Source organism: Toxotes jaculatrix, chromosome 21 (assembly GCF_017976425.1).
Source record: "Toxotes jaculatrix isolate fToxJac2 chromosome 21, fToxJac2.pri, whole genome shotgun sequence".
Lineage (NCBI taxonomy): Eukaryota > Metazoa > Chordata > Actinopteri > Toxotidae > Toxotes > Toxotes jaculatrix.
The window spans coordinates 4,896,105-4,922,633 of NC_054414.1; the positions used below are offsets into that span (position 1 = coordinate 4,896,105).

Consider the following 26,529-nt stretch of genomic DNA (forward strand, 5'->3'; position numbering starts at 1 on the left):
TTTATGCAACGTCACCTGACTTCTTCCTTTTGCCCCTGTAATAATTTCTACCACCGACCACCAACAGTTCACTTAACAATAAAATGTAACTACGATTCATAATAAGCTGCTTGCACAGATGATCTATATAGGGTAGTTTTTTTCTTTTAATACATCAGTGCTCTGGCGGTGAACAGTGAAATGAAATATCTGCCATTGCCTTCAAGTTCTTATCTCTACGATTTCAAAGACTTATGATTAATAATACAAGGAAACATTTCCTACTGCCCTTAACTGTACACATGTACTGTCACAGTCACATCTTTATGCATCCTAATTCTTTCAGAAGAAAGGCAGTGAAATATCATTAACACACCTAGTTAATAAAAGATAAACCCTGCCGTCATTGAACTCAGCATCTTTGAAGTGGGTGAATGTGCAGACTTGCTCTGTGCCTGGGAGACTCTGCAATGAACTTCTGCAAACAACATGCCACGGGTTTTTGAAAGTCCTCTGCTTTCTGATGCAGTGTTACAACAACTGAGAGAGCGAGGAGAAGCTATCCTGACGGGAAACAGCTTCAGTAAGCCACCAGATTCATTTAAAGACACAGTGGATGATGTCATGAATAACACTGCGAAGAAATTGCCCATGACACTTCCTGTGGCACAGTACAAAGTGTACCCTTAACTTCCTTCACAATCAAACTTGTATACACAGAGTTGACTCTAGACTTTAGGAGTTAAAGGGATTGAACCAGCCCACTGTAATAGCATCAGATAGCTGTCACATGCTGCTGGCATCTCCTACAACTTTTTGAAGCTGCCTTTCCTTGCTCAGTTGTTACAGACTGTGTGAGCAAGGATTGTGTTGAAACTTTATTTGTCATGTCACTCATATATCTCCATCTTATGCACAACTAAAATGCTATGAAAATAAGATGTATGCCTTAGAGATTTTTTTTGCTAATCTATTCACCTTTTCTCAGGGATTCAGACCAACCTGTTGATCATTTTTCAAGCAGTTAGACACCCACAAGTGGCTCATAGAGATAGAGAGAAAATATTGAATTCTGTTAAGTGCTTTGGTCAGTTGAAGTTCAGTACAGCTCCAAATGTCTGACTGTAACACTTATAATTGTGTAGCTGAATGTGGTGCAAGCATCTGCAGTATGTTTCTGTGTGTTTGTGTGTTTTGGCTCTGTGTTAATGGAAGCTGTGCGTAGACCTGGGAAAAGTTCCCATTAAGCAAACTGCAATGTCCGCCCCACCTTTGCCCTGTGCGATCTGATTTTAATAAGCCCTGCATCTGTCTACCATCAGCGCCCCCCACCCACCCATCCCCAAGCTGTCCTCCTCCACCTTTGCCTCCCCTGCTGTGTACTCATCTTTCAATAGGCTCGGTCCATCTCTCACATATGGTCCCATCATGCCTAACTGCTTCAATTCACAACTTAATTCCAATGGGTAATCTATTTACCGGGGCAAAATGAAGACTGGCAGAATGTTTATGAGATTTCACCATGCCTGGGTTGACAACGAGAATGTTTGGTTGTAATGTAGCATCTGTAAGTCTCTAATTGAGATGTAACATGCTGAGAGCCAACAGATTTTTAAGACTGTAAGAACGTACAGTACATGCAAAGTTTCAGAGGCACATGCACCAAGTCTGATTCACAGTAATCCACAGTGTCAGGGAGTTATTGCTGTAATCAAGCCCTATAAAGTCTTTTAATCTCTGAAGGACTTGAACTTTGAAGGGTTCCGCTGGCTCAGCAGGTGAAGGTGTAAGGGATGCACTTGAAATGTCCTTTCAATTATGGCTCGCATTCTGTGTTGAATGTCATTTCCCCTCCCTGTCACTTGCTGCTGTGCATCTAATAAAGCACCAGAAAGCAGAAAAGCTTGAAAGTAGATAAGTACATAATTGCGGCTTAAATTTTACCATCTCAATTTTGACCAATTTAAAATGTGTGATTGCAGAGCTGCTAACTAAAGTGCATACTTACAGCCATTACCCATTAGGGATCTGGCTTTTATTTCTTTCTCGGTGGACTGTTCATCTCAGTTTTTCTGAAGCCAGAGTCGTAAATTTTACTTTCGGCTGTCCCTCACTTAAAAAGGATATTTTCTTCTTGATGTAGCGACACTGTTTAAATAAAGGTTATTGGAAGAGAAACAAGCTGCTGCTGAGGGATAAATTGCTTCTTAACTGAAACACAACTCGGGAGTGAAATTCAGGCCAAAATAAGGAGAATCCAGTGAAGTCACCTAAATGCACCAGTAAGCTGTTACTTAACCGGTAATAAACTAAAATTAATGAAAAAGAAAACTATGGAAAGCACCAGGTCGATGGTACCAGTAACTTACGATCTGCCTGGAAACCAGAAGACCAAAACAATTAACAATGTACTTTTCACTCTCATCTTCTAAGATCAGTTCTACTCAGCCTACAAATATATACATCAGGCTTTAGGTACACACACAATACTTGTGTGTGGGATGTATTCAGTGTTCATTTAGATTTTTCTTTTTTAAATTGGGATTTATTGACAACAAGAAAAATATAGATTATCTCCAGATCTATTTAACCCACACTAGGGACTTTAAATCAAAATGTCTTGGTCTCTGCTGCTTTGATTTTGAATGTTGTTTTTTAATCTGTCTCTTGAGAGCCCCCCAGTCCTATGGAACTCCAATACCAAATTACTAAAGTACCCCTTCAAAGGTTATGTCTGGTGGGGGGAGAATTACTTTGCAGTCCATAAATGCATGCTTTCTGTTCAACAGCATCAGCTAGGCTGTATTTAGAAATAAGAAAAATTCACATGCAGCTTTATTCATGTGTATATCCTGGAGACTGCTGGGAATGGTACTTTGTGTGAAAGTGTGCTTTGTGCCAGAATCCAGATTGATTTAGGTAAACTGAGGCCACGTTCTTACAAATTGGGATATTTGGATTTCCTCTAGGGAGGCCCATCATGATTGAGACACATTCTTAGAGTGACTGCAGCTAAGTGAATACAATCAAAATGTTCAGTTCTGGTGGTTTTCAAGTTATTTTGTCCCAAATACTTTTCTACAAATGACAAAAAAAATCCATCACTGTTATGGGTCTTATTTGTGCTGGAAACATGCGAAAATAACTCACCCTGCTGTCACATTTTTGACTAATCTAATAAAAACAATTAGAAATTCATCACTAAAAACACGGCTTGTTGAGATGAATAGTTTCCTACCCTCCCGAACATGCGTATAAATTGTTATTCCTTGTTTTCGCATTATTCAAATGGCCTAATGACGGTAGGTTTCAAGATTAGTCTGAGTACCTGTGGGATTTCTGGTTTGTATGTGAATGTGTGTGTGTGTGTGTGTGTCTGTGCCTCTGGGAGACAAAGAGTATGGGACCATACAAGCCATTCACTCTTGTCCCTGGATAGTCTTCTATTTGTATTTGGCCTTGGCCTTCTCAGAGCAAATGAGTCTCACAGCACAATTAGTCTGTGGGAACCATCAGGAACATGTTTAATCTCAGTCTCTGATGGATGTTAAACATTAAAATATTCAACATTATTAATCATCAGGATCTAACCTTGTGGGCGCTCCTTCTTGGCTTTCATTAGTTGTTTTAGACATTTATTTCTCTGGTTACAGATTCTAGACTCTCTGCCATATATCCTGATTTCTATCTGTCACCACTTCAAATGTCTCGATTACTGCTCCTGTCCCTTCTTTCTCCAATGCCTCTTCCATCTGTCTTTCACTTCCCACTTTGCTGGCTGGTTTGTGTGTGAGAGTGTTTTATGAGGTTAAAAGGTCTATGCAAGGGGGCTGCGGTCTGCTCAGGCATGATTCGTCTTCTCCCTGACTGGTTAAAGCCCCATCTATCATTGTTGCCTTTCTGGAGCCCCCTAATGTCAAAAGCACCTGAGTGTGTGAAAGAGTAAGAGTCTGTTTGAGTGTGTGTTTGTTCACATTCCCTTTCCACAACCCTCCAGCATCACAAACAACTTCAGCTGGGAAAAGAAAAAAGCACAACTGCAAACCCTGAGCCTTCCTGGCCCATCTTTAGCTCATTGCTCTGCCCTCCAAAGCTACTGGAATCCCCCTTAACCTTGTTTTCTCTACATACCCACCATACATGGTGTTCATTATCACAACCTCCCACTGCTATATGGGCCTTAGTGGACTCACATTCACCTTGACAGAAGTTTGAACCTCTTTGTAACTTTTTAGCTGTGCCAGCAGCAGGGCTCTGGGGGTAGCAGTGTTGGTCAGCTGATCCAACTTGGTCCGGCGCTGTATGCTACATAGACAAATCTTGTTTTTACAGCGTCCATAGGCTGCTGCAATTATGCTAAACCGCTGTTAAATTAATGCTCAGCAATAGAAATAAATATCATGTCCTCACATTCTCTGTTTGCACTGCTTTGATATGGATGGTGTTGTACTGGTCCAAAGAGTACAGATAACACCATACAGTACACTTGTATATGCTAATCAAGCACATCTACAAATTTATTTAAACAGCTCAAATGCCCAGACAGTGACTCATGTATAAATAAGACATGAGTATGAAAAAGGCAGGGGGGAATGGATGCGGTGAAGCTGGGTTTACACTACAAGACTTCACTGATTTTGGCAAAGAAGGTCATTTAGTAAGGAGAGAAATACGTGGTGAAAAAGCTTCAGATGCAGGAGAATTATGTGCAACAGCTGTTATTGAGAAAATAACAAAATAAAAGATAAAGAAAATTGAATTAAATTAGTAAAGTAAGTATGTAAAATGACTGTCATTACTATTGAGTTACTTTGTAATATAATCAGTAAAATTACAGCATGGAAAACATCAGGAATTGAGTAACAAGAGATCTCAGTTCATCAACGCTGTAGTCCATTGTCAAAGTCAACAAACAGGAATGAAGCCTGTGAGCTAATTCAGGCAGTCAGCTTGCCTTCTGACCTCACTGCAACATACTGTACTGTATATCATAGGAGTGAACTCAAAGGAATAGTCTAGAATCTGAATCTGATTTCTTGCTCCAGTACTGTACCAGCAATTTCAGAAAAAGTAAGTAGTAATGCCACAGTGTAAAAATACTAAAAACATACATACATCATACTTATCAGAAAAATATACTTAAAGTATCAAAGGTAAAAGTATTCAGTATGCAGACTGGACCCTGTAAAATATTATATAGTATTGGTGAATTGACTACAGGTCATTGTGTTTTCACCTGTGTTGTCTAATTAGAGCTGTGCTTGACTGTTTTGTTGTACCTGTTTACCCAGAGTAACACAGAGTAATTTAAACCATTGCTATCATTTCCAGAGTAGCTCATGACTATAACTGTCAAATAAATCGGATGGAGTGAAATGTATAATATTCCCCTCTGAATTGTAAAGGAGCTGAAGTAGTAAATTAGTCAAGCAAGGAACATATACCTCAAAAGTTCACTAATTAACATGGTCTCTGTGCATAAAGCCAGCCGCGCTGATTTTCCCTGTTTCCAGTCTTTATGCTGTGACAGCTATGCTGCTGCCAGTGCTGTTGCTGTTCATTTAGCATTTCAAAAGCCTCACCTCCACCCCCGCATCCACCTGTAGCCTCTGAGTCTACCTCCCCTAGGAAGAGAGTAATTGTTGTTGTGGTGCTTCTGTGTGGGGAGGGATGAGGTCAGAGCCTAGAAGCCAAATAATAAATAACGTATTCCACATGAGCACTTTGAAATGTCGTGGTTGTGTTACTAACTGAGCGTCTTAACTGAACAGTCACAAACAGCGATAACAAAACCTGTATGAAAATGGATTTAGTCGCCATCCTGAGGAAGCCATTTTCAGATTTATGATAATGGAAATCCAAAGGCTTTCTAAATGAATTATTTAACCTAAGAAGTCGGAGAATTTTCAACCCACAAGAGTACTTACTCCATTAATTCAACTGAATTCAAAATCTGAATTCAAAATCTGGAGCTGCATCATTTTCACTGGAAGTGGCAGTATATAAGTTCTATTTTTTTCATTATAGGCATGACAAGAAAGGGGCACAGTGAAATTTATCAGCATGTGAAATATTGCAAAAAATTTTGTTCTAAAAACTTGGTGACGTAGTGATTTCACTTTCAGGACTAGTTGACTAAGATGTTACATAAGAGAAGGCACTTCTTAAAGAAGACTTTTCTTTTAGATTTAGAATAATGGTGATCACAACATCGACCTGTGTATAGATCAATAATCCTACTTTGTGATTCTGTGATAGTAGCCAATGATAAAAATATTCTTTTCTACACGCACATAATTTTACAGTTAAATGACATCCACTGAATCAGACTGAGGGACAATACACCCAGACTGTATGTAATATATACAGTGTAGACTTGTGATTGCTTTGCTTTATGGAAGCCTGGTGATGGTGATGATAGCCTGGATTTCACAGTGTGGGGGCTCCGTGCTGTCAAATCAGGTCAGCACCACACACAACAGAATGAATAAGAACAAGGAAGACCACTTTGTATTATACTGTTCATTTAATATTTTCAGTTTTAATTTTCCAGTTTACATATTAATTTTCTATTTTAGGTTCTCAATTTTACTCTGCATAGTAAAACTGCAATTTCATTGCCTGCTCTATCTGTTTAAACATCAAATTAAGTTTTTCTCTTTTCTTTCATGTAATTATGAACTGATTATCTGTAGAAATCACAGTCACAGAAAACTGTTCCTGGCCATGCCTTTCAAAAGGAAATTTCCCCAGATTTGAAACCAATAAAAGCTTTTTAGATGTGGAGCACCAGGATGTTGCCTGTAGTGTCAGCTAATACTGCATGTTAGTATTGATTCCACATGGCGCAAGGTCTCTGTGCTGCAGCTCCAGCACCAGCACGCCTCAAGGTTTCCGGGCTGTTATAAAAATGCTCCCTACATGATGCTAACAAGGTAGATATTTAAAATTCTGTGCTTTGGCTCAGGAACAATAGCACTGGCAATGACAGGGGAAACTTAAAGGTTGGACTGGAGTGCTTTTCATAAAAGCAGCAGCATCTTTATTGGAAGGATCTAAAGTCTAGATTAAGCGGTGCAAAGTGTAAATGTTTCCGTTTTACGCTCGGTACCATCAGTATCGGATGTTTCCAGGTGATGGATCACTTGATCCCTTTGTTTGCTGGCTTAAGGTGACACAACAAGGGCAAGGCTATATTTGTATTCTGTCTGCGAGGTGTAAACATATCACTAAACGGGAGGATTACAGGGATAGTCAACTATTTTAGATAGTGGCATATTGTGATGGAGGTCAATAAGGGAGGAGTGAAAAAGGACAGAGAAAGAGCTTAGAAGCAAAAAAAGTATAAAAAGTGAATAAGCAAAGAAGTGGTGACTCATTCTTATTAAAGTCATGGACTATATGAAAATTATTAGGAAGAGAGGATCTGATTTCTTTTTTTCAGCTTTCCCCTACAGATTAATTGTAAAAAATCTAATAAATGAATGAAAAAGTATCAAATGCAGGAATAATGAAAATTGTTATTCCTTTATCCCGTTATGAAATTGAATGTTAAGGTTCGGGTACACCGCCTTAAATTTCTTACTTCATATGTGAATCAAGTTGTACCAATACTGTTATATTATTATGAGATTCTGTGGATTTTTTTCTAAGTTGAGGCCAGGGTCTAAAGAAAAAAATCGGTTAATTCAAATTAAGAAAATTCAAAGAATCATTCTCACTTATTTGTGTCAATTAAGTTCAGGCTGATAAATCTGCCAGGATGCTAAATTTTTTAAATGTATTTATTTATTATTGTAAATGCTGTACATTTTTTTTTAAAAATTTGTAATACAGAACATCTTTGTTTATGTCAGAGAGTATAAGTTGAAACTTTCACTGTTTTAGGGGGACTTGCTTTTTTAAAGTTCAGCTCTCCTCCCCACCCCTATCGTTTTTGTGCGGTCCCTAATTTGGATATTTAGTTGTACAGTTGTGGACATCTGTAACTGCAGTCACCAGTTGCGTGATAACATTTTGATGCACACCTTTAGTTTCACTCCTTCAGCCAAGTAAAGTACATGAGTGTGTTTATGACATTAGTTAGTGTGTTAATACATTTGGTCAGACAAATATATCTGCTGTGTTCTCCTTCACATTTACACTCAGTTTACACGGAACAAACTCTGTGTGTAATGTGTAGTGACCTACACTACTCTTGTTCCATTTCTATCCTCTTTTTACTGTTCTCAAAAACCAGATGGTTTTCGCTTTTTGCAAAAGCACCAGTAAACACTTGAGAGCACAAAGCAAATTAGAATCAAGATCTGGGTTTTTAAGAGACGTCTGTTGTTTACAACCTTATTTTGAACTGGTAATGACTGTCTTACTTTGTCCATGGGTGCAATCTTTGTTTCAGCTCCTTCTCTTTGTGTTCAGGTTTATATTTGAGCAGCCATTGAACTGAATACACTCAGCAACTGTTTTGGAACTATTTCATGAATAATCCACGGCTATAAACAACCGAAACAGAAGCCAGTTTTTTAATGCGTTGGCATTTCAGTACCTTTGAACCTTTATTTTCCTTTTCGCTTCTAAACACACAATATGCTTCGCCTGTTTTTCATTGTTTGAACAAGGCCCCTTAGTTCTGAGTAAGGGACAACCGAGTGGTGTGCTTCCAACTGTGTGGCAACAATTCTGGGAAGGCTCCTTCCTGTTTCCACATGTACAAAGCCAGACCCATAACAAAATGGTTTTCCCAATTTGGTGTGGAAGAACTAGACTGGCCTGCACAGAGCGACCTGATACCTATCTTCATCGTCGCTTGCACTGACGATAAGAAGCAGTGTGACTCATCTGGGAAACATGTACATAAAGGTACATAAGTTTCCTTATGCAACATCATGCAACTGTTTTCAAATTAGTAAAAAGAAGGAATTTGAACACAACAGTGCATGCTAGGCAACATATCCTCAAGATTTTCATGATCAAACCAAATAATTCATGCTTAATGACCTCTCTGTAAAGTACTTCTTTTTCTTTTTTTTCTTTTTTTTTTTTGGTTAGTGGTTCGTGGCGGAGTCAGCCATTCCTATGATGGATTCAAATTGCTTACCCAAGCAATTCACAGGGAACAGCTCATGCATGTAATCCAGTGTTAATGCGATCTCAGTGATATCAGCCTAATTGTTTATAACTTTAAATCTAATTTTTGTTAAACAAAACATTTTAATAAGAGAGTTAGGCTGAAGTCATGATTAAGTTCTGATACAGCTATGAACATGATACCAGATGATGACAATGTCATCATCTGAATTAATGATAAAAAAAAAGATGATTTGATTAAACTGTTTAGACTTAACACTTTAGAGGAGTCTGGTACAAAGAAAACATGGACTGAACTCGGAAAGTTATCAGGACTGGTTCATTTTGTAGCAAGTAAAGTTTGGGTTTTCTTTAAATAATCAATCACTCATATTTCTAAGTGCTCAACTTAGTTATGCCCAAGAACATAAGCTGGCTTTTTTTCCCACAGTGTACTTTGTTTAGCTGTCCACATACTTTTGGCCATGTATCGTAAGTAGTTGACAGAGAGCGAGAGAGAGCTGTCGAGTTAGATTACGCTTACAGGCTGTTGTGTGAGCACACATCCAGACTTCCTATTGATTGTATCAGCTTTTTGGCTGCTAGATGAGCCCGTGCAGTGTCCGGATCCCTCAGGAAACAGCCACTCACAAATAAACGCGACATCTTGGTTTTCAGGAACGGATGATCTCTTTGTTCCCACGGATACCAGTTCAACCCTCTTTGAGTGCTCAGGACAGGAATTCAAACATGTGAGTGGAGCTTATTGGTATCCCTGTTCAACCTGTCCGTCAGTGAGTCTGACTGATTCTCTGTGTTTGAACAGGGAGATGGAGACAAGATCGACAAGTGAGCCAAAGGAAAGACATAGACAGGAAACAGTGAAATGTGGTTCAAAGCAGGTACAGCAGCGGGTAAAAAGAATTCAGTGGGGTCTGGAGAAGGAAACAGGGAGCACTTTGTTTCAGGATGGTTTAAATAATACATCCTCCTCATTTAGAGTCTTCCTGGTCTCAGATACATGATCAAACATGCTCCTGCAGCCAGGAAAAAGCTGCTGAGGGATGAAGGTATCAGGCCCTAACCCTGCCTGGCCTTGGGGAGGCCATTACAGCAGAATGCACCAGATTCACAAGAATCTTCTTCCATGATAAATAATGCATCCATTTTGATATGATCTCAGTGGTCTTGTGCCAACCATGTGATATCTCACAGACAAACGGCCAAGTCTCCTTCGGAATTACTCCTACCTGACAGCTCCGTAGTCTGATTATGATGATGATGATACTTTCAAGGACAACACAGACCTTTTTTTTTTTTTTTTTTTTTTTTTTTTACAGCAGACATTTTGACTTGTCACAGCAGGAGAAGGGTAACTGTAACTAATAACATTAATAATGGCTGCATTCAGGTGTAGGCTTAGGTTTCCAGAGTCCTGCGGTGAGGGACTGCTGCTACGACAAGTTAGTATGAAAAATGTAATTTATCTCTGATATCCATTGTGAATAAATGTCAACAAATCTGCTGCTTAGAAATAACAGGAAAAATATGCTACAACTCCAGAACGTGGCTGAGAATATTCAGTATCTTTTCTCCAGCATCAAAGTAAATCAGTGACAGTTCAGTACATCCATGGATGCAAACAGGAACTGCTAATAGCTAATGTGACTACTGGTACCAATTTGCCAAAAAGTTAAAATATATATATATATATATATATATATATATATATATATATATATATATATATATATATATATATATATATATATATATATATATAAATAAATATATATAAATATATATATATAAACATGATGTGAAAGTAGTGCATATGCTGTGGATACAACGTTTTTCTTCAGCTATGGGAATTTTTCAATACACCAAAATTTTATGCTCACAATTTTGATATAAATTAAATGTTAGAAGGTTAATACAGTGCAAGATATAGTAAACAGGGAGAGGTTTCAGACAAAGCTTCATTGCAACAAATGGCCATGGTACAGACTTATGGCACAGTCACCACTTTTCATAAACAAGAATGTCATATATTTATGGGGATAGATTAACCTTCAGGTGAACAGCCTTCAGTTGGCATGTGAGTGGTATTATACATTAAGTAGAAGAATTAGAAGGGAAAAAAAAGTGCAATGTTGCCATGGAGTCACTGAGTTAGCTATAAGATACACATGAGTCCTGCTGTTTTTTTGTTTTTTTCTTGTTTACATTTTTTGGAAACTCTACCATATCAGTCAAGCATTGCATTTTCCATTAGCAGTTCCTGTTTGCGTTGTAATCACAGAAGGCTTTACCGATCACAATCAACTTGACAAAGACATAAAAGACTAAAAAAAAAAAAAAATGCTAATTATGAGACAAGATCTGTGGAGAATTTTTTAAAGTACAACTTGCAGGTGGATTCATAGACAACCCTAACGGTTATCCAAGCACTTTAACTGTGTAAATATAACAATACCTTATCTTCTACAGCCGTGATCTTTCTCCAGCCTTAACCAAATGGTTTTAGTCACCGGATGTTAACACAAAATGAATGAAGGAAATGTTCTTTTTGTTTGTGTGCCATTTGGTGAGATCAGTCTGCCAGGGTTCACTACTTTTGCTCGGTCAATCGGAGTCAGTTGTTTTAAAAGGTATATCGCTCGTTTCACAAGGTCAGCATCCATCCCAGGGCTCCAGCCTGAACATGGAAAACTGATGGCTCTGCAGTTCTATTTACCGCTGTTATGACGCGCAATCATAATTCACATCGACTGACATCACAGCAGCGAGTGTCTTCACAGCTAAACTCACAAATTCTGTTTAGAGGTGAGAGAAAGCAAAGAAACGGCAAAAACCCGTTAAAATGCAAAGTGTCTGTCACGGTTCTCTGCATTAGAACATTCTACAATAATTTCCACTAAGCTATATAATCCTCCTCCTCTCTGAAAACACAAACATTTCCATTATTTGAGAGGGACAGGTACACAAAGGGAAACAGCAGGAGGAGAAGACAATAAAAAAAAAGCCAGCTGCAGGATTTAGAGGTGTTCAGTACAGTAGACATGGATTAAAAAGAGTGAGCACAGGATGATTTTTAATGTCTTGGTTCTGCTTGTGTAAGTGTTTTAATGCCCTCCTGGTCTAGGTTGCCAAATTATGTGCAGATGCCAGACACTTTTGTCCGGGGTCAGAGGATAAGTATTTACAAGCATGTGTGCAGCCGAGGACCTGAGGACTATAAACACACACAGCTGTCCAGGGTCAGTCACATCGCTCAGCACACACACACACACACACACACCAATACTTACACAATCCAAATCCATATTCTCCTTAGCCTCATCACTCAAATGTCTCCTAAGCTCATCTATGTATAACATGCCAGCTTTTATATTCTTCACTGACAGTCTATTTTCTTGTCTTTTCACTGAATCTTTTTGCGTCCTCCATTCCCTTTGCATCAGTCTTTGTCATGATACAAGAACAGCAGAACAAATCAAAAAAAAAAGAAAAACAAGGGGGCTCACCCGTGCTCATCTTTCTGGTAAAAGGTAGACCATTTTCTCATCCTCTCTATCATTCCTCTCCTCACCCTTATCTCTGTTTCCTCCATTTTGCCACAACAAGCTCTAAATCTTCAGAGAAGTAGCTGGTAACACCTTCTGAAGTGCTTAAGGGCATGTAGGCATTTTGCATGCAGTGAGAGAACCCGGGTTTAAGTGCTAAAGAAAAGGTTTTCTATCACTTTAGCCACAGTATCCCTGAGCCTTCTCTTTTTTTTCTCAGGAAAGAGCTGGCAGAGGACTGATATGTTGTCCCTTCTGCGTTTGGGTGCCATTCTGTTTCCATGCTGTCACACTGCAGTAAGTTTTCCATCTAGGCTCAGTATCCTCTCTGTACAGTAAGGAGGACCCATTAAGCACTGTTAGCTCTCTGATTTCTACCCTTACTAGGGCTGGACTAATGTCAATAAGTTGTATGTAATTTGATGATTTGCAGATGACAGTCAAAGTACCATATCAGCTGTGACAGGATCTGCATTAAATGTCCAATGACTACAATGAATGCAAATCACACGACAATGAAGACATTAGGCAACAATTTATTACCAGGACTTAAATGGAAGAGGAAATATGAAACAGCCTCTGCTGTGCTTTGTACTGATTAGCAAATGCTGACATGTTAACACTCTTAACTAAGATGGTGGACATGGTAAAAGTGCAAAACAACAGTGTGTCAGCATTGTCATTGTGAGCATGTGAGCATGACATAAGGCATTAGCATTTAGATCAAAGAACCAGTGTGCCAGAGTATAGCATACTGCAAGACTCTTACACTGTGTCTCAGTTAGGACATTTCTGTTAGTACACTTCCATGTAGTACACTATGACACTATGTAGGCTACGTACTGGTGTAGTGTTTCAACAGCGTAGTGTTGCCTCAAATCTCAAACATGGCCATTGTGTGTGGACCACCAATGACAATAGTGACATTTGACCACGACTGTCACTCACCAAAATATCTGCTGACTGCTTTGCTTGCTTAAGTTACACATGAACATTTTACAGTGGCCCCTGTTTCATGTGACATGGAAATTACACTACACAAGTAAAACAAATTGCTTTCCTGAATTTGGTCAGTGGTATCTTAGGCGACTACATTTGCAAATCCAGGACTCTAGTTTCTGTTTTGTTTTGTTTTTTTGTTTTTTGACTGGACTCAGAAACAAGCATCAGAAATAATTTATCTAAAATTAATATTTATTTAGAAAGCTTAAGGAGGTTTGGGCTGCTTAATCAGATGTATCTTTTGCTAGAATTGCGTTTGCTGAGCAGGTGCAGAGGTAGTATGGCACATGTATTGTGTATTTTTTGTTCATTCATTTTTGTTGCATATTACTAAATAAACGTTTGTATAATCAAACTACCTCAAAATGATGAACACAAAAACCTGGATCCACATAGTATTCAAGCACAGGGGTTGATGGGTATCTGTGTGTTTGGGAAAATTACTGAACTGCCATGTATAGTGTGCGCTGTAACCTATGGGAACTTTGAGGAGACATGGCACAAACATAATAGACAGAGGATGGGGGGTAGGAGGGCTTAAACAGGGGCCCAACAACAATTATTTTTTGCCCCAGCCAATCCATCCATTCAGTGTACTCAGAGGTTACTGTGAAAATTGTAGAAGTTCTCAGAGAAAAAAAAAAATAGAAAACTGAAAATAAAAAGCTGTCTCTTGCTGTCACCCCCTGGAGTTTCCTATCATCACTTCCTGCCTGCTTACTTTGCTAAACTGTGCACAAACGTCATTCAAACTGTCTTTCATTCCTAATGCAGATGTCTGACTGGAATCTGGGAAAGAAAGAGGAAAAACATGATGCATGAGCTCCTTTAGAGTTAAGTGCTAAAATTTATGTTCTCTTACCTTATGGGGATAAATGGGGGGTGACCCAAGAAGAAAGGAAAGGAAAAAAAGCATATGCAATACATTTATGTGCATTAAATCATCAGACGAGCCCGCGTTTCATCAGCTTAAGACCTTTCGAAATGAAGGTTGCAACATTAACATGAACCCAGCAAAGGGGGCACTCGATCAATCCCAGTCTCTGTATAATCTTGTAGAACAGCAGTGCAGGATGAGTTAAGGTGCTTATTGATCACACTGGGGACTTTCTCAGACAATGTAGCCTATAGCTATTACAGGCAGAGCTTGCTATCACCTATGACAAGAGGAGAAAAGAAATTCCTGTTTCCAATTTCCCAAAATGAGCCAAGTCAATGTAATCAGCTTTCAGATATATGGCTGGGAGATCAATAGTCCTTTCACCGTCATGAGTGAAAGAAAAGAGTCAGTGTGTGTGTGTGTGTGTGTGTTTCTGGGTGACCTTCACAGAGGTGACCTCTGATTCTGCCAAGAGACCCTCAGTCCAACTGCTGTTTCATTTGGCACCTGAGATGGAAGCTCTGTGTGGAAAAGGCTATAAGATGATAACCAAGTTAATGAGCCCTCTATCAATATTTCTGTAACATGCTCAGGCACAGCCTGTGACAGATGAGGATGGCTTTAAAGCGGGGCTGACGTGTGCAGCTCTAGACATGGGATTAAAGCAATTATAATTAAAGATGGAGCATGTCTGGTCTTTGAGGGAATGATTATTTCGTAGTCAGCTCTAATAGCGGTCAAGGCTTCTCTCGTTTAATCTTTATAGACTTGATTTGTGCATAACTGCTTGTAGACACTATGAATACATACAAATCTGCATGATGTGATAGCCTAGATGATTTATGCCAACAACCCAGCATACGTACTACTTTGATGTTCTTTCAACTTTGGCATTAGACTATGTTGTGATTTGAACAAGACTAAGAGTCTGCAGCCATGCTAGCAGATCTGTGAGGCTGCACTTCTAATTAGCACTAAACACAGACTGGAGCCCATAAGGAATTCAGAACTGAAGTAATTTTATATTTTCTTTCCTTGCAAACAGTTTTTTTTCTGAGAACGGTTTCAAAATGTAGTTAATTGCAGACTTTGAAATTAAGTATGTTTCAAAAATGTTAGGAGGATGGTGGAAATTTCAGTGTTCTGAAAGATAAGCAAATAAAAAAAGCAGAATTAAGATGAACAATTGTATTTAATAGAGAATATTCTAAAAAGATGGCTGTAAAATTAATTTAGTCTTTGATTAAAGTATCTAGTAAGAGTCATGGCATTTTAATGGACCATTCCAGTTTTGGCTGAAAGAAAATGGATCTAAATCAGAATCTTTGTTTACTGTAGAGTACTGAGTTTGTCCACCTGAGCCAGCTGCTGTTTGTTTGTGTTTGACCAATCAACTGTCTGAAGACTGAGATCAGTTGATTAAATGAGTCAAGTCTGGTGTGCTGCTGCTTGGTTGGAACAAAATCCTGCAGCCACACGGCCCTTTGAGGAACAGGTTTGAGACCTCTGCACTAGAGGAAGTCAGAGGATGATCAGAATCAGTGGGGTTCATCCTCTGGGGATCATGAGCGTTTAGACAAAATTTAATTGCAATCTATCTAATAGTTGTTGAGATATAATAACTAATGGGCAAACCAACAGCCATCCTTTAAACCTCTTTAAAGCAACACATCAAGCAGTAACCCTTGAGTTCCCCTTTGTAGTACAATATTGTTATTAAGGGCTGGCCTTGGTACTCTTCTTCTTTTTTCTTAGTCCACAGGCACCAGAGAGAATTTATCCTGGTAGCACAATCAACATTAATTCCTATCCAAACACCGGAAGCCAATGCTTTAAAATTAATGAATATATTGGTATGTACAACTGGATTTATAGTGGTAGTTTGTTTAGTTTCTTGTATGAATTATTCACCTTCTTTATTCAGGCACAGCTGACAGAGAGAAATATTACCTGAAAATCTTTCCGTTTATTCAAATTTCCACTTCCTTTGCTGACTAATTTCCTCTCCTTATCTGGGAGGACAGGGGAAAGCTTTTAGACATGTCACTGCTACAATGAAAGTCCAAGATATATTACTGTGTTTTGAGGACATGCTACATACAGTGGGGGTTATTCAAAATCATATAGGCACAGATTATACAAATGTTCGAGATCTCTCTGTCTGTGTTACCATGTATAATAACCCAGCATAAGGTGTTTTCTTCCTTTTATCACGACACTGTTCTTGACTATTACTGTGTAGATAATTGATACCAGTGTACAAAGTTGCCATGGATGGGAACCAGCATTGCAAAAGCAACTCAAACAGTGTCCTCATCCCTTCTTATCTCTGTCAATTTCTTTGGACAGTTTAACAGAACATTTCAGGGCAATCTGAGAACTGGGCGTGTAGGAAATATTCATCGTGGAGTAATTAAGCTTGTCAGAGGGGAGATTCCTTATGCCCTTGCAGGTTGCAGTGAATATTAAACCACAGCCCTATAAAATTGGGATATACATCACATGTCTTCCACAGTAACTGCTAAAAATGCCTTGTTCCTTCCATTTCCTGCTTTCGCTGGCTGCTTCCTTGTGTGGCCTGTGCTGCAGTAAACATGTGATGCTATCAGTGTGCATTAGGAGTTGGGGCACTTCCACATAGCCTGCCAGGCAGCTATCACCCCTGACTGAGGAGTTTAGCCTGCAACTTTTTATTGAGGAAACATTTATGAGTCACTTTAGAATGTAGCACAAAACAGTATTAGGTAGCACTCATGCACTGTCAAGGGGCCCTTTTACAAAAATCCACTTAGGGCAATGAAAGACGTGTGTGGAAACCAATAAAAAGGTTTAGGTTTTAAAAGATTTAAGTTTGAAATAATTTCAAAAGAGCAGACTGAAAGTAAAATATACGATTCCATTTTCGTGACCCATTGTGTTTTCCAATAGCTCACTTATTCCGAAAAAGATTTTCCAAAGGTGCTATGGTAACGTCTCTCTGAGCCAGCCTTTGTGTGCACCAGTTTCCAGTAGTCACTGAAAATGAACAGAGCCATGCGTGAAGTAGCCCATGAGGAAGAGACGGGAAGCTGTCGCTATCCAATGATTAACAAATAAATAATGCATAAAATGTCAGGGTGGAATAGATAAGGTTTTGCCTGGTTTTATACCTTTTTAATTGCCAGCTAAACATTTATCTGTCATAGAGATAATGCTTTTTTTTTTTCTTTGCAGGAAAAGAGCAAATGTATATTATAGCACCATGCAAGAATCCAGTTTAATCTGTGCTGCTGTTTCTCCAGATCATTTAACTGCAGTGGCTATGATTCCACAGAAAAGTGATAGAAATCAATCCACAGTTTTTGATGTTATGGCTTCCTTGTTTTACCTCTCATGTCCCTCACTAGAGAGGATTTTCCAGCTGGAGGATTGCCAAGTTTGTGATAGCTATAAAATCATGCTGTGTTTCTCCAGGGCACATAAACTGTTTATATGTCATTATAATTAAACGCTTGTACTGTACATTGTTATTGGTAAATTAAAACAGCAATATGATATTTTCCTGCTGGTTGGTTTAAATCAAAGCACAGGAGGTCAGACTGTGATTGGTTAGCAGAGAGACTGGCTTGAGCAATGACCTTCAGACTGGCATATGAGCTGTATGTATGTTAACGTCCTGCTCTGTCAGTCTGTGTACACCTCTGCAGTCATGTTGCATATTTAGTTTATAGGTGACTAACGTCATTTACCTATTGTATATAATCCACTGAAAAAGTAATTACATTGCTCAACAGCAAAATCAATTACCTACATTACATGCTTCATTACTTTTGTGATTCAGCCCAGCTCAGTCAAAGGTGAAGGTTTAAACACGTCTCCATCCATAAATGAGTCTCTCCCTTTGGCAATGGCTAGCCACGTCCAACAGCACCAGCCCCCACATTATGCTAATGTCTCCCAGACAGTTCACTAAACGCACACTGATGAAGGCCTATCAACCCTCCATCAGCTTCCTATAAAAACAGCAAAAAAGCAAAACCCCAGGTTGTCAAAGTAATGGACCATTACTGGGATTAGTAACTGTAATTTAATTACTGAATTCCATACTTTCAAACTGCAGGGTGGCTGATGGTTAAATCATAATGTCTTGTTTTCTATTTCTAGATGTTGAATAAAAGTTATGAAATGTGGGCGTGGGTGATCTGATCTGAGCTGAGTAACAAAAGTAATGAAAATAAGTAACGTTACTACTACTACTACTTTGGCTCCATGTGTGCAGGCACAAACATGGAGCCATATTCCCTGCCCTTGTGAATTATAGTAGGTGTCACTCAGCACATTGTATTCCATGGCAGAGCGTGGTAATATATGACTCACAGCTACTCTCTCTCTCTGCAGGCAGCCTGGACACACACCACCCCAGTAATCAAGGGTAAAGCACTGCCAATATATTAGCTGAGTGCAAAGTTCTGAACGGGATTGTAAATATTGGATTTTTCCTTCTTTTTTCTTTCTTGTGGGATGAATTGGAATGAAAAGCGATATTACATAAAATTGTCTAGGTTCATTGGTGAGGTTATGGGAAAAATAGGTAAACACTCAGTTATAATATCCTGCTGTGTCAGTCTGGATTTAGTTATGGTTCACATTCTAAAAGTATTTATTTAGTTATTAATTTAGCAGATGTTATCATCTGAAAACAAAAAAAGAATGTGTCTCAGCTGGCTTTTTCAGCACATGACATTTATATGGATGTGCAACCAAACTCTCTAAGTGGCAAGTGTGTGCTTGTCTATGTGTCCTGTCACCCAACCACGTCCTTCGCTTCTCACCCTGCTCTTCACCCTCCATTCCCCTCCTCTGCACTATGATTCAGTCCTCTAGCTTTCTCTGCAAGGAACATTTGAGACAGACATCTAAAGCCCATTTAATGTATGAGAGTGTCATGCACACTGGCAAATACATACAGAAATACACACCCAATTTTTTTTGTATCGCACAAAGTGGGACACCTGGCGAGCCATGGAGAATAGCTGAGAATTGATCAGACTATTCATTCAGGTTACAGATAAGAGCTATCATTCAGTACTTGAATGAATAGGAAAGGAAACCTTAAGACAAGTCCTTGGGGTAATATAAAATAACAACAAAGAAGAATGATATTTCAGTCAAAGGGTTACTTTATAGCTTCTTGAGGCAATAGAAACGTCATGGGTAGTACTTAACTTAATTGAGAGATAAGGTGTAGCTGGAAATCCAATTGCCACATTATTGTAAATTTTGATACTGTGTATGTAGAATGAAGTGCCCCATGAATACTGCATTTTATTATCTTTAGAAACCAGGAATATTCAGATATGATTATCAATGATATAACTACAGAAAAACATTCAACAAGACCGCAGATACAGTTTAATATGTGAGAAGTGCGGCACATTTTTGACCTTTGGGAAAAGTATGTGTGACAAAATAATCTAAGCACAAAGGTCAATCATGATTTGATAAAAATATATAATTTAGCTTTTTTCTGACCAGCACTGTGTTTACAATTTAAATCCAAATATTATTCAGATATAATTAGGACATTAAAAAATTACGCAGTATTCATTAATAATGGCTACATAGCTTGCCAATTGTAATAATATTAAACTACTGTTAAGGCATGTCTGAAAATTCATTACTTTTTGCTCACTGTATAAATCCAGCCTATCTATAACTGTTAGATATGAATTTATTCATTACTTTTAATTTTCTGTTGTGATCACTGAAGCTAACTTATTCACTATGTGTTACAGCTCACTGAATATAATGCCTTTTTACTCTCTGCAGACTAAAGCCAGGCAGTTTCACAAACCTGAAACGCAGGAGTCCCAGTCCAAAGCTTTTACTGTGGCAAACTATTATTCTATGATATAGTCAAACACTACAAGTTTGACTGATGCATTTTAACAACTGTCTTCCAGTTGTTAGTCATTTATACTTGACATGTACCCAGCTACCTGGTAGCTTCCTCTCTTAAAATCGACAGGAGGGATTGGCATTTTGTTGGTCTTTTATGAATGAAAACAACATTTTTAAAAATATGTTTACAAAGTTTTTCAAATATTCAGAGTGGTGCATAACCAGACCACAGCCAAGACTGTGTTTTAAGTGTTTTGCCACTCACATTTCTAATGAGCTGTAGCTGAGTAAATTTCCAATTGCAGTTTTGACATAAAAGCAATTAATTGTTCAGCCCTCAGTTCCAGCTGCTGTTCTACTTACTGGTCTTCAAAGAAAACTGAAAAGCTAGTAAGTGTATAATGTGGTAATCACATCAGTATAGTGCCAGGTAGCGAGACACTATCAGTATGAGTTTAATATTTCTGACTAATGAACTGGAGTAAAGTTTAATGAATATGTATTGTTTTTCTTCAGTCAGAGGAATTGTTTTTCTGTGCACATATAGGTGGAACTCTATGATTGGCTCATATGAAATAGGAGTTTGACTTATTCATGGTTTGTGCCCCTCATAGAAGTAGACAGTTCTCTGACACAAAAAAAGTTTATTGAAAAAATCAAGTTGCTGTCCTGAACCCTCTGAATTTCCCATGCAATCGAATATTTATTGTTGTTTCACCATCTCACCCAGTTCCATACATAAACTTCAAGAGGCACTTGTCCCATATGGACGTGTTTACCCTGCATACCAGGAAGTAGGAATCCTAAACAAACATGTTTTCAGAGGGCCAGAAATCAATGCCATCTGTAGTCACATAACTCATCACAATCAGGCTTTCCTCTGATAGAAAACTCCAACAAAGCTGCCAAGTCTAAAGCATCTACTGGCTCCCAAGCTGCTGATGCATAATTGTTAGTTGAAAGATGGGAAAAAAAAAAAAAAGCTGGAAATTGGTGCAGCACTAAGCCATGTTTTGGGAACGTTTCAGGATGTACTTCAGAGATTGTAATACTTTTGGTTTTCTGATCAGCTAAACAAAATCAGAAATGTAAGTCAAAGAAAGCTGCTCCTACCTCACAAACTGCTGTTATGAGCTTGCAGGGAGGCTGTGTGTGTGAGCATGAAGCTCTCAGTACACTGCTGACTGCTGGAAGATGGCGACCGGCGAGGTGAACGCTGGAAACGACTCCTTCTGCTGAAGTAGCTGCCAGCTGTCCAGGAGCGCTTGTGCTTCCTCAGGTACTCCTTGTAGTTCTTGGTGAGCAGCGTGTAGAGGAAAGGGTTGATGCAGCTGTTGGAGTACGTCAGACACGTGGTCAGGTAGTTGATGTTGCGTTTGGCTTTGATGGAGAGGGACAGCGAGGGGTGGAACTGACTCAGCAGCTGCCAGATCCAGAATGGCAGGAAGCATGCCCAGAAGAGGAGCACGATGGTGAAGATCAGGTACAGCACCTTTAGGGAGATAAGACCAAAGAGAGGAAACATTAATGACACTCAGAGGTTTTCTATAATAAAATGTCATGAGTTTCACAGGAGATTGACGGACACTGATCACTTTAAGTTAAGCATCGGTGCTCTGAAAAATTAATTTAAATCTGATATCTGCACTGTTTGTGGTGTCAGGACATTTGGCCTCCTCATAAATGTGGTTGTGTGCACTCTGAGAAATTTATAGTAGGTCGTGTGAACTGATCAGCAATCAGCTTGATCGCTCATGATCGCTCATACACTGCATTTTTTTTGCAAGTGACACCTTATTGTCAGCAAATCAGGTTGAACCTGTTGAGGTCTTTGAAAACTGGATCTTTTTAGCGTAACAATTTTTTCTCCAGTGATCAGTACTATGAAAGCCAAGGATGGCTTATCAAACACTGGCTCTCTTGCATCAGCATGATGACAGCAATGGGCCCTCCATTATACACAGCACTGAATTAATTATTCCCGTAGCAAGTGACAGCACTTTTAAAAATTGGACAGTCTGCATTCTCTTGTGCTCCAAGGTACAAGTAATCCCTATGAACAGCTTTTAATGCAACTGCAGGGCAGCATTCGCCACGTTGTTCATCACGCTGATAAGACAAAATGGACCCATCTTAAGCCCTGGTATGAAGCAAATTGGAACGGGTTTTGTCTCAGCATGAGCAAAGAGCAAAAATGGAAAATAGAAAACCTACAGCAGAGGCAGGATTGAAAATGGAATGCTTTAAGCTGAGTGCCAAAGTGATGCTGCGATGTTCATAGACTCGTAAATAGCAACTGTTTGTCAGCCATGATGACAGCATTGTTGGCAAACCTATGCCAAAACAGAGGCGCAAGGAATAGCTGTGAGAAAGACAAGTCTATGAGCTACAGCAAATAGGACCCATCCCTCAGGAGTGAGTACGCTCTCCATGAGGAGTATGGCTGAATCAACATCCTTGAATGTCTGTGGTGGTTTCTACAGCACATCTGTTCCTAATGTCTAGCCTATATATCAGGTTTGACCTGATGGATGTGTGTGGATCCATCTCCAGCTGAGTTGCAGACTGGATAAGATGTGAGGAACAGGGTCTAGTAGTGTGATGCTGCTCACCAAAAAAGGAAAACCAATGACAGGGCCCCAGACTGGTTTGGAAAGACTACCCACACTCTATACCAACATTTTTCACCATGACCACGACTATTCCCCAGTCTTAACCAAGTAGTTATTTTTACCCAAACCATGGTCTTTCACTAAACCTAACTAAGTTGTTCCTGTGCCTAAACCTAATCAAACCTTAACTACAAAGGTTTCAGATCAGAAAATGCTTTTAGTTTTGTAGTACAGGTTTTGGAATGGTTTTGGATGGCACAGGCACGTTGCTGATAGCAGCATCAAGGACATCGAAGTTGAGTTCAGAATAAGGTTGTCATAAATATCTGAGCACATACAGGCAAATATGCAAAGCACAAATCTTTGAAGATGAGCAGAAAGCCTAACAAAGCACCATCAGAAAGTGTTTAAAATAGAACCATTTGCATCTCATAAAATTCATTATCTTGTGATGCACTGACCTTTTGATTGGGAAGTTTTTTGGTCTGTTTGAAGGTCTCTGTCTGTGAAACCCAATAAGCGCGCGCAAGCTGGGTGTAGAGATAGCCAATGATCAGTCCTGGAGCGACAATGCTAGTGCAAAACAGGAAGGAGATGTATATCTTGTAGGAGAGCGGGGACAAGCTGGGCTGACACATGGCTTTGTTGCCCACTGTCATTAGCTGAATGCTCACAATCATTGGTAGGGCCAGGATGAGAGAAGCAGCCCAGACCAGCAGAGCGATGGCCTTCCGGTAACTTTTAGACCGCTTGACTGTGTCGAGAGGCTTCAGCACTGCGAAGTAGCGCTCTGTGCTCATGATTGTCAGTGTGAAGATACTGGCATGCATGGTCAGGAAGTCCATGCTGAACAGAATCCGACACCCTGTGTTCCCAAAGTACCAACCCTTAAGGAAGTGTGTGCAGACCACAAAGGGGATGGTGAGTAGATACAGCAGATCTGCCAAAGCTAGGTTTATGATGTAAATGTACATAGAAGCTGCAGTCCTCATGGAGTGGCACATGACCACCAAGGTGTAGATGTTGCCCGAGACTCCGACAAGGCACATGATGGAAAGAATGGTGCCAATTGTAAAGGTGGCGGCTGAGTCCTCGTGTGAGTTCAGAGGGGGGTCAGTGGCATTGGCACTCCTTTCCACGAGGACTCCTACAGGCTCCATGGACACTGTGGTCATCTCTGGTTGGGTGAGAACAGAAATGCAAAGGGTGAGGATGGCAGCTTCACAGAAAAATGACATTTGGTAATCACCTCGTCTTTTAACTTGGACTGGTCCTTGGACTATTCTTTCACTGAAGTGGATTTATATAAAAGGGGACTATTGTAGTCAGAGGAACTTCTGCATTCTGGCCTGTTTGACTTCATTCATATTCTCCATTTGTGAGAGAAGCCTTTAGGGAAGATCTTAATGAGCCTGCTTTCAATGTAAAGCATACTCCATCTCTACTAGTCATTTAGAACATACAGAAGTGCTTTGCATGTTTGCAGAGGTGGAGACCTACCATGGGGAAAATGAAATGCTTCATTTTACTCATGGCCTTGAAAAGTGCTCTGAAAATTTCTTCCAGCTCATGCCAATTCAATTAAATTTTTTATTCAGAGTAAAACACCATGAAGTACAGCACGTTCTTGTAAGGCTACACAAGTTTTCCCAAATTGGTCATGAAATGAGATGTGGACGGGTGTAGAAACAGAAAGTGTCTGTGACTGACATCAGGTTTTCAAATGGCATCTGATAAACGTTTGGACTGAACATGAACAGGAGTGCTGCAGCATGATTCTAAGACCGGTTTGCAAACACTTACAAAAAAGAAAAAAAAAATTACAGTAAAACACAGAAGAGAGAAATATTCTCAAGATTGTTTAACACTGGCAAATTTCTTTCAGTGAAAGAATTTCAAATGGAAATGAGAGTTGTAGTTATTGGGTGATATTCTATCTAAACATTGATTATTTTTAGAATTTCTGTTTTTCACGTTTTTAAAAAAAAAGAGTCAAATGCATCAGAGTTGATGCAACTGCTGAAGGAACGTGGAAAACTTTTTAGCCAGTCTTAAAACCAAGCTGTCAAACCTCCGACAGAAATCACTGAAAAACTATTTCTCCTCTGTGACTTAAGCTGCTTCAAAATCATCAGAGTCAGAGCTGAAGTCAGACGAGGTTAATATTATTTCAGTCCTCACTAATAGACCTGCATGGTACGCTCTGATAAACACAACAGCCCTTAGTCCATGCATCTAAAGACATCTTTACAGAAAATTACAAATATATCTGGGCATATAATTCGGTTAGAATATACACAATATACAGTAGTCTTACCTGGGCTGCCTCCCCTGGACTGAAGGGCTCAATACTCAGCTGCAGTTCCATCAGCCATGCTTTGTCTCACTTTGCTCCTCCAAACTTCACACTTACTGCAAATATTTCACACTCCATAAAAGTCCCAACAGATTCTACAGAGTATCTGAGAGGTGAAATGCGCAGATGGAACAAAAGAAAAAAAAATCTATATCCAGCAGTCTCGATGGAGGTGGGGGGTAACCTAAATGAGTCATCCACTACAACAAAAATCCCTCCATTGTTGAAGAGTCTCTCAACAGTAAATAAATCTATCCAAAGTGCCTAGATTCAAAAGAAAGGTGCACTGATAACAGCCTTAAAAGTTCTCTTCCATTCCCTCTACCCTTTGTGCACCTTGGTAGCATCCAGACACTGGTTGTCAGCTGTGACATCGGCAGCTGAGAAATTTAATTCAGAAGAGAAAATGTCAAAAACAAGAGGACATCAGTGAAATGATGATGAGAAGTGAGGCTCACATTGAGCTTTCAGCCGGCTACGCAGAATCCCCCCTTTGACTGAGTGAGAGTAAGAGAGAGAGAAAGAGAGAGAGAGTGCCAGAGGTAGAGAGGGGAGAGCAAGAGGGAGAAGAGAGAAAGAGACAGGGGCGCGCTGCTAGTGAGGCTCTCTCGCTCCAAAGCCCGAAGTGGGAGGGAGAAGACGAAGAGAATGGGTAAGAGAGAGGTATGCAGGAAATGTGCTCTGCTCTCTCTCTCTCTCTCTCTCTCTCTCTCTCTCTCTCTCTCTCTCTCTCTCTCTCTCTCTAACCCCTGTGCCATCTATTTCCATGCAATGGGGGCGTGTGTCACAAACTGATATGCAACACTGGGACTTGAGACACATTAGACACCTCAGTGACACAAACAAACGTGCAGTATAAATCAATAGCTAAAAAGACAGCTAACTCTGTCCATTTGTTCCAGCCTGGAATATCCAGTATCCATTATTTTAAATGGCTAATACCAGAGTCAATGTCACTAGCCACTGCGGCAATCCTCCAAAGCTCAGTCATCAAATATCATCTGCTGGGGGAGGCTGGTCCAAGCTAAACAATGTCTTTGGCCTTCTGTCGCTGCTCATACAGGCTACAGGGGGACAATGTATTAATAAAATTGTATGATGAAGAAGAGTCAGCAGTTTCCTGCCCGTGTTCTTCCTGCTATTTTAATGAAAAATACAACATGAAAGCATCAGTGTAAATAAAAATAT

General features: G+C 39.5%; 1 protein-coding gene across 1 annotated transcript in view; it reads right to left on the bottom strand.

Annotated features, from left to right (window-relative positions):
• Positions 1 to 25,828, bottom strand: part of LOC121175792 (urotensin-2 receptor) — a 39,795-nt gene extending 13,967 nt beyond the window's left edge. The window contains exons 1-3 of the mRNA XM_041029631.1: positions 25,303 to 25,828; positions 23,447 to 24,162; positions 21,487 to 21,865 (exon numbers count right to left, since the gene is read on the bottom strand). Of these exons, the coding sequence (XP_040885565.1) occupies positions 21,488 to 21,865; positions 23,447 to 24,160 (1,092 nt within the window). The 5' untranslated portion in view covers positions 24,161 to 24,162; positions 25,303 to 25,828 and the 3' untranslated portion in view covers position 21,487. The remainder of the gene's footprint in view (positions 1 to 21,486; positions 21,866 to 23,446; positions 24,163 to 25,302) is intronic.
• Positions 25,829 to 26,529: the final 701 nt, after the last annotated feature.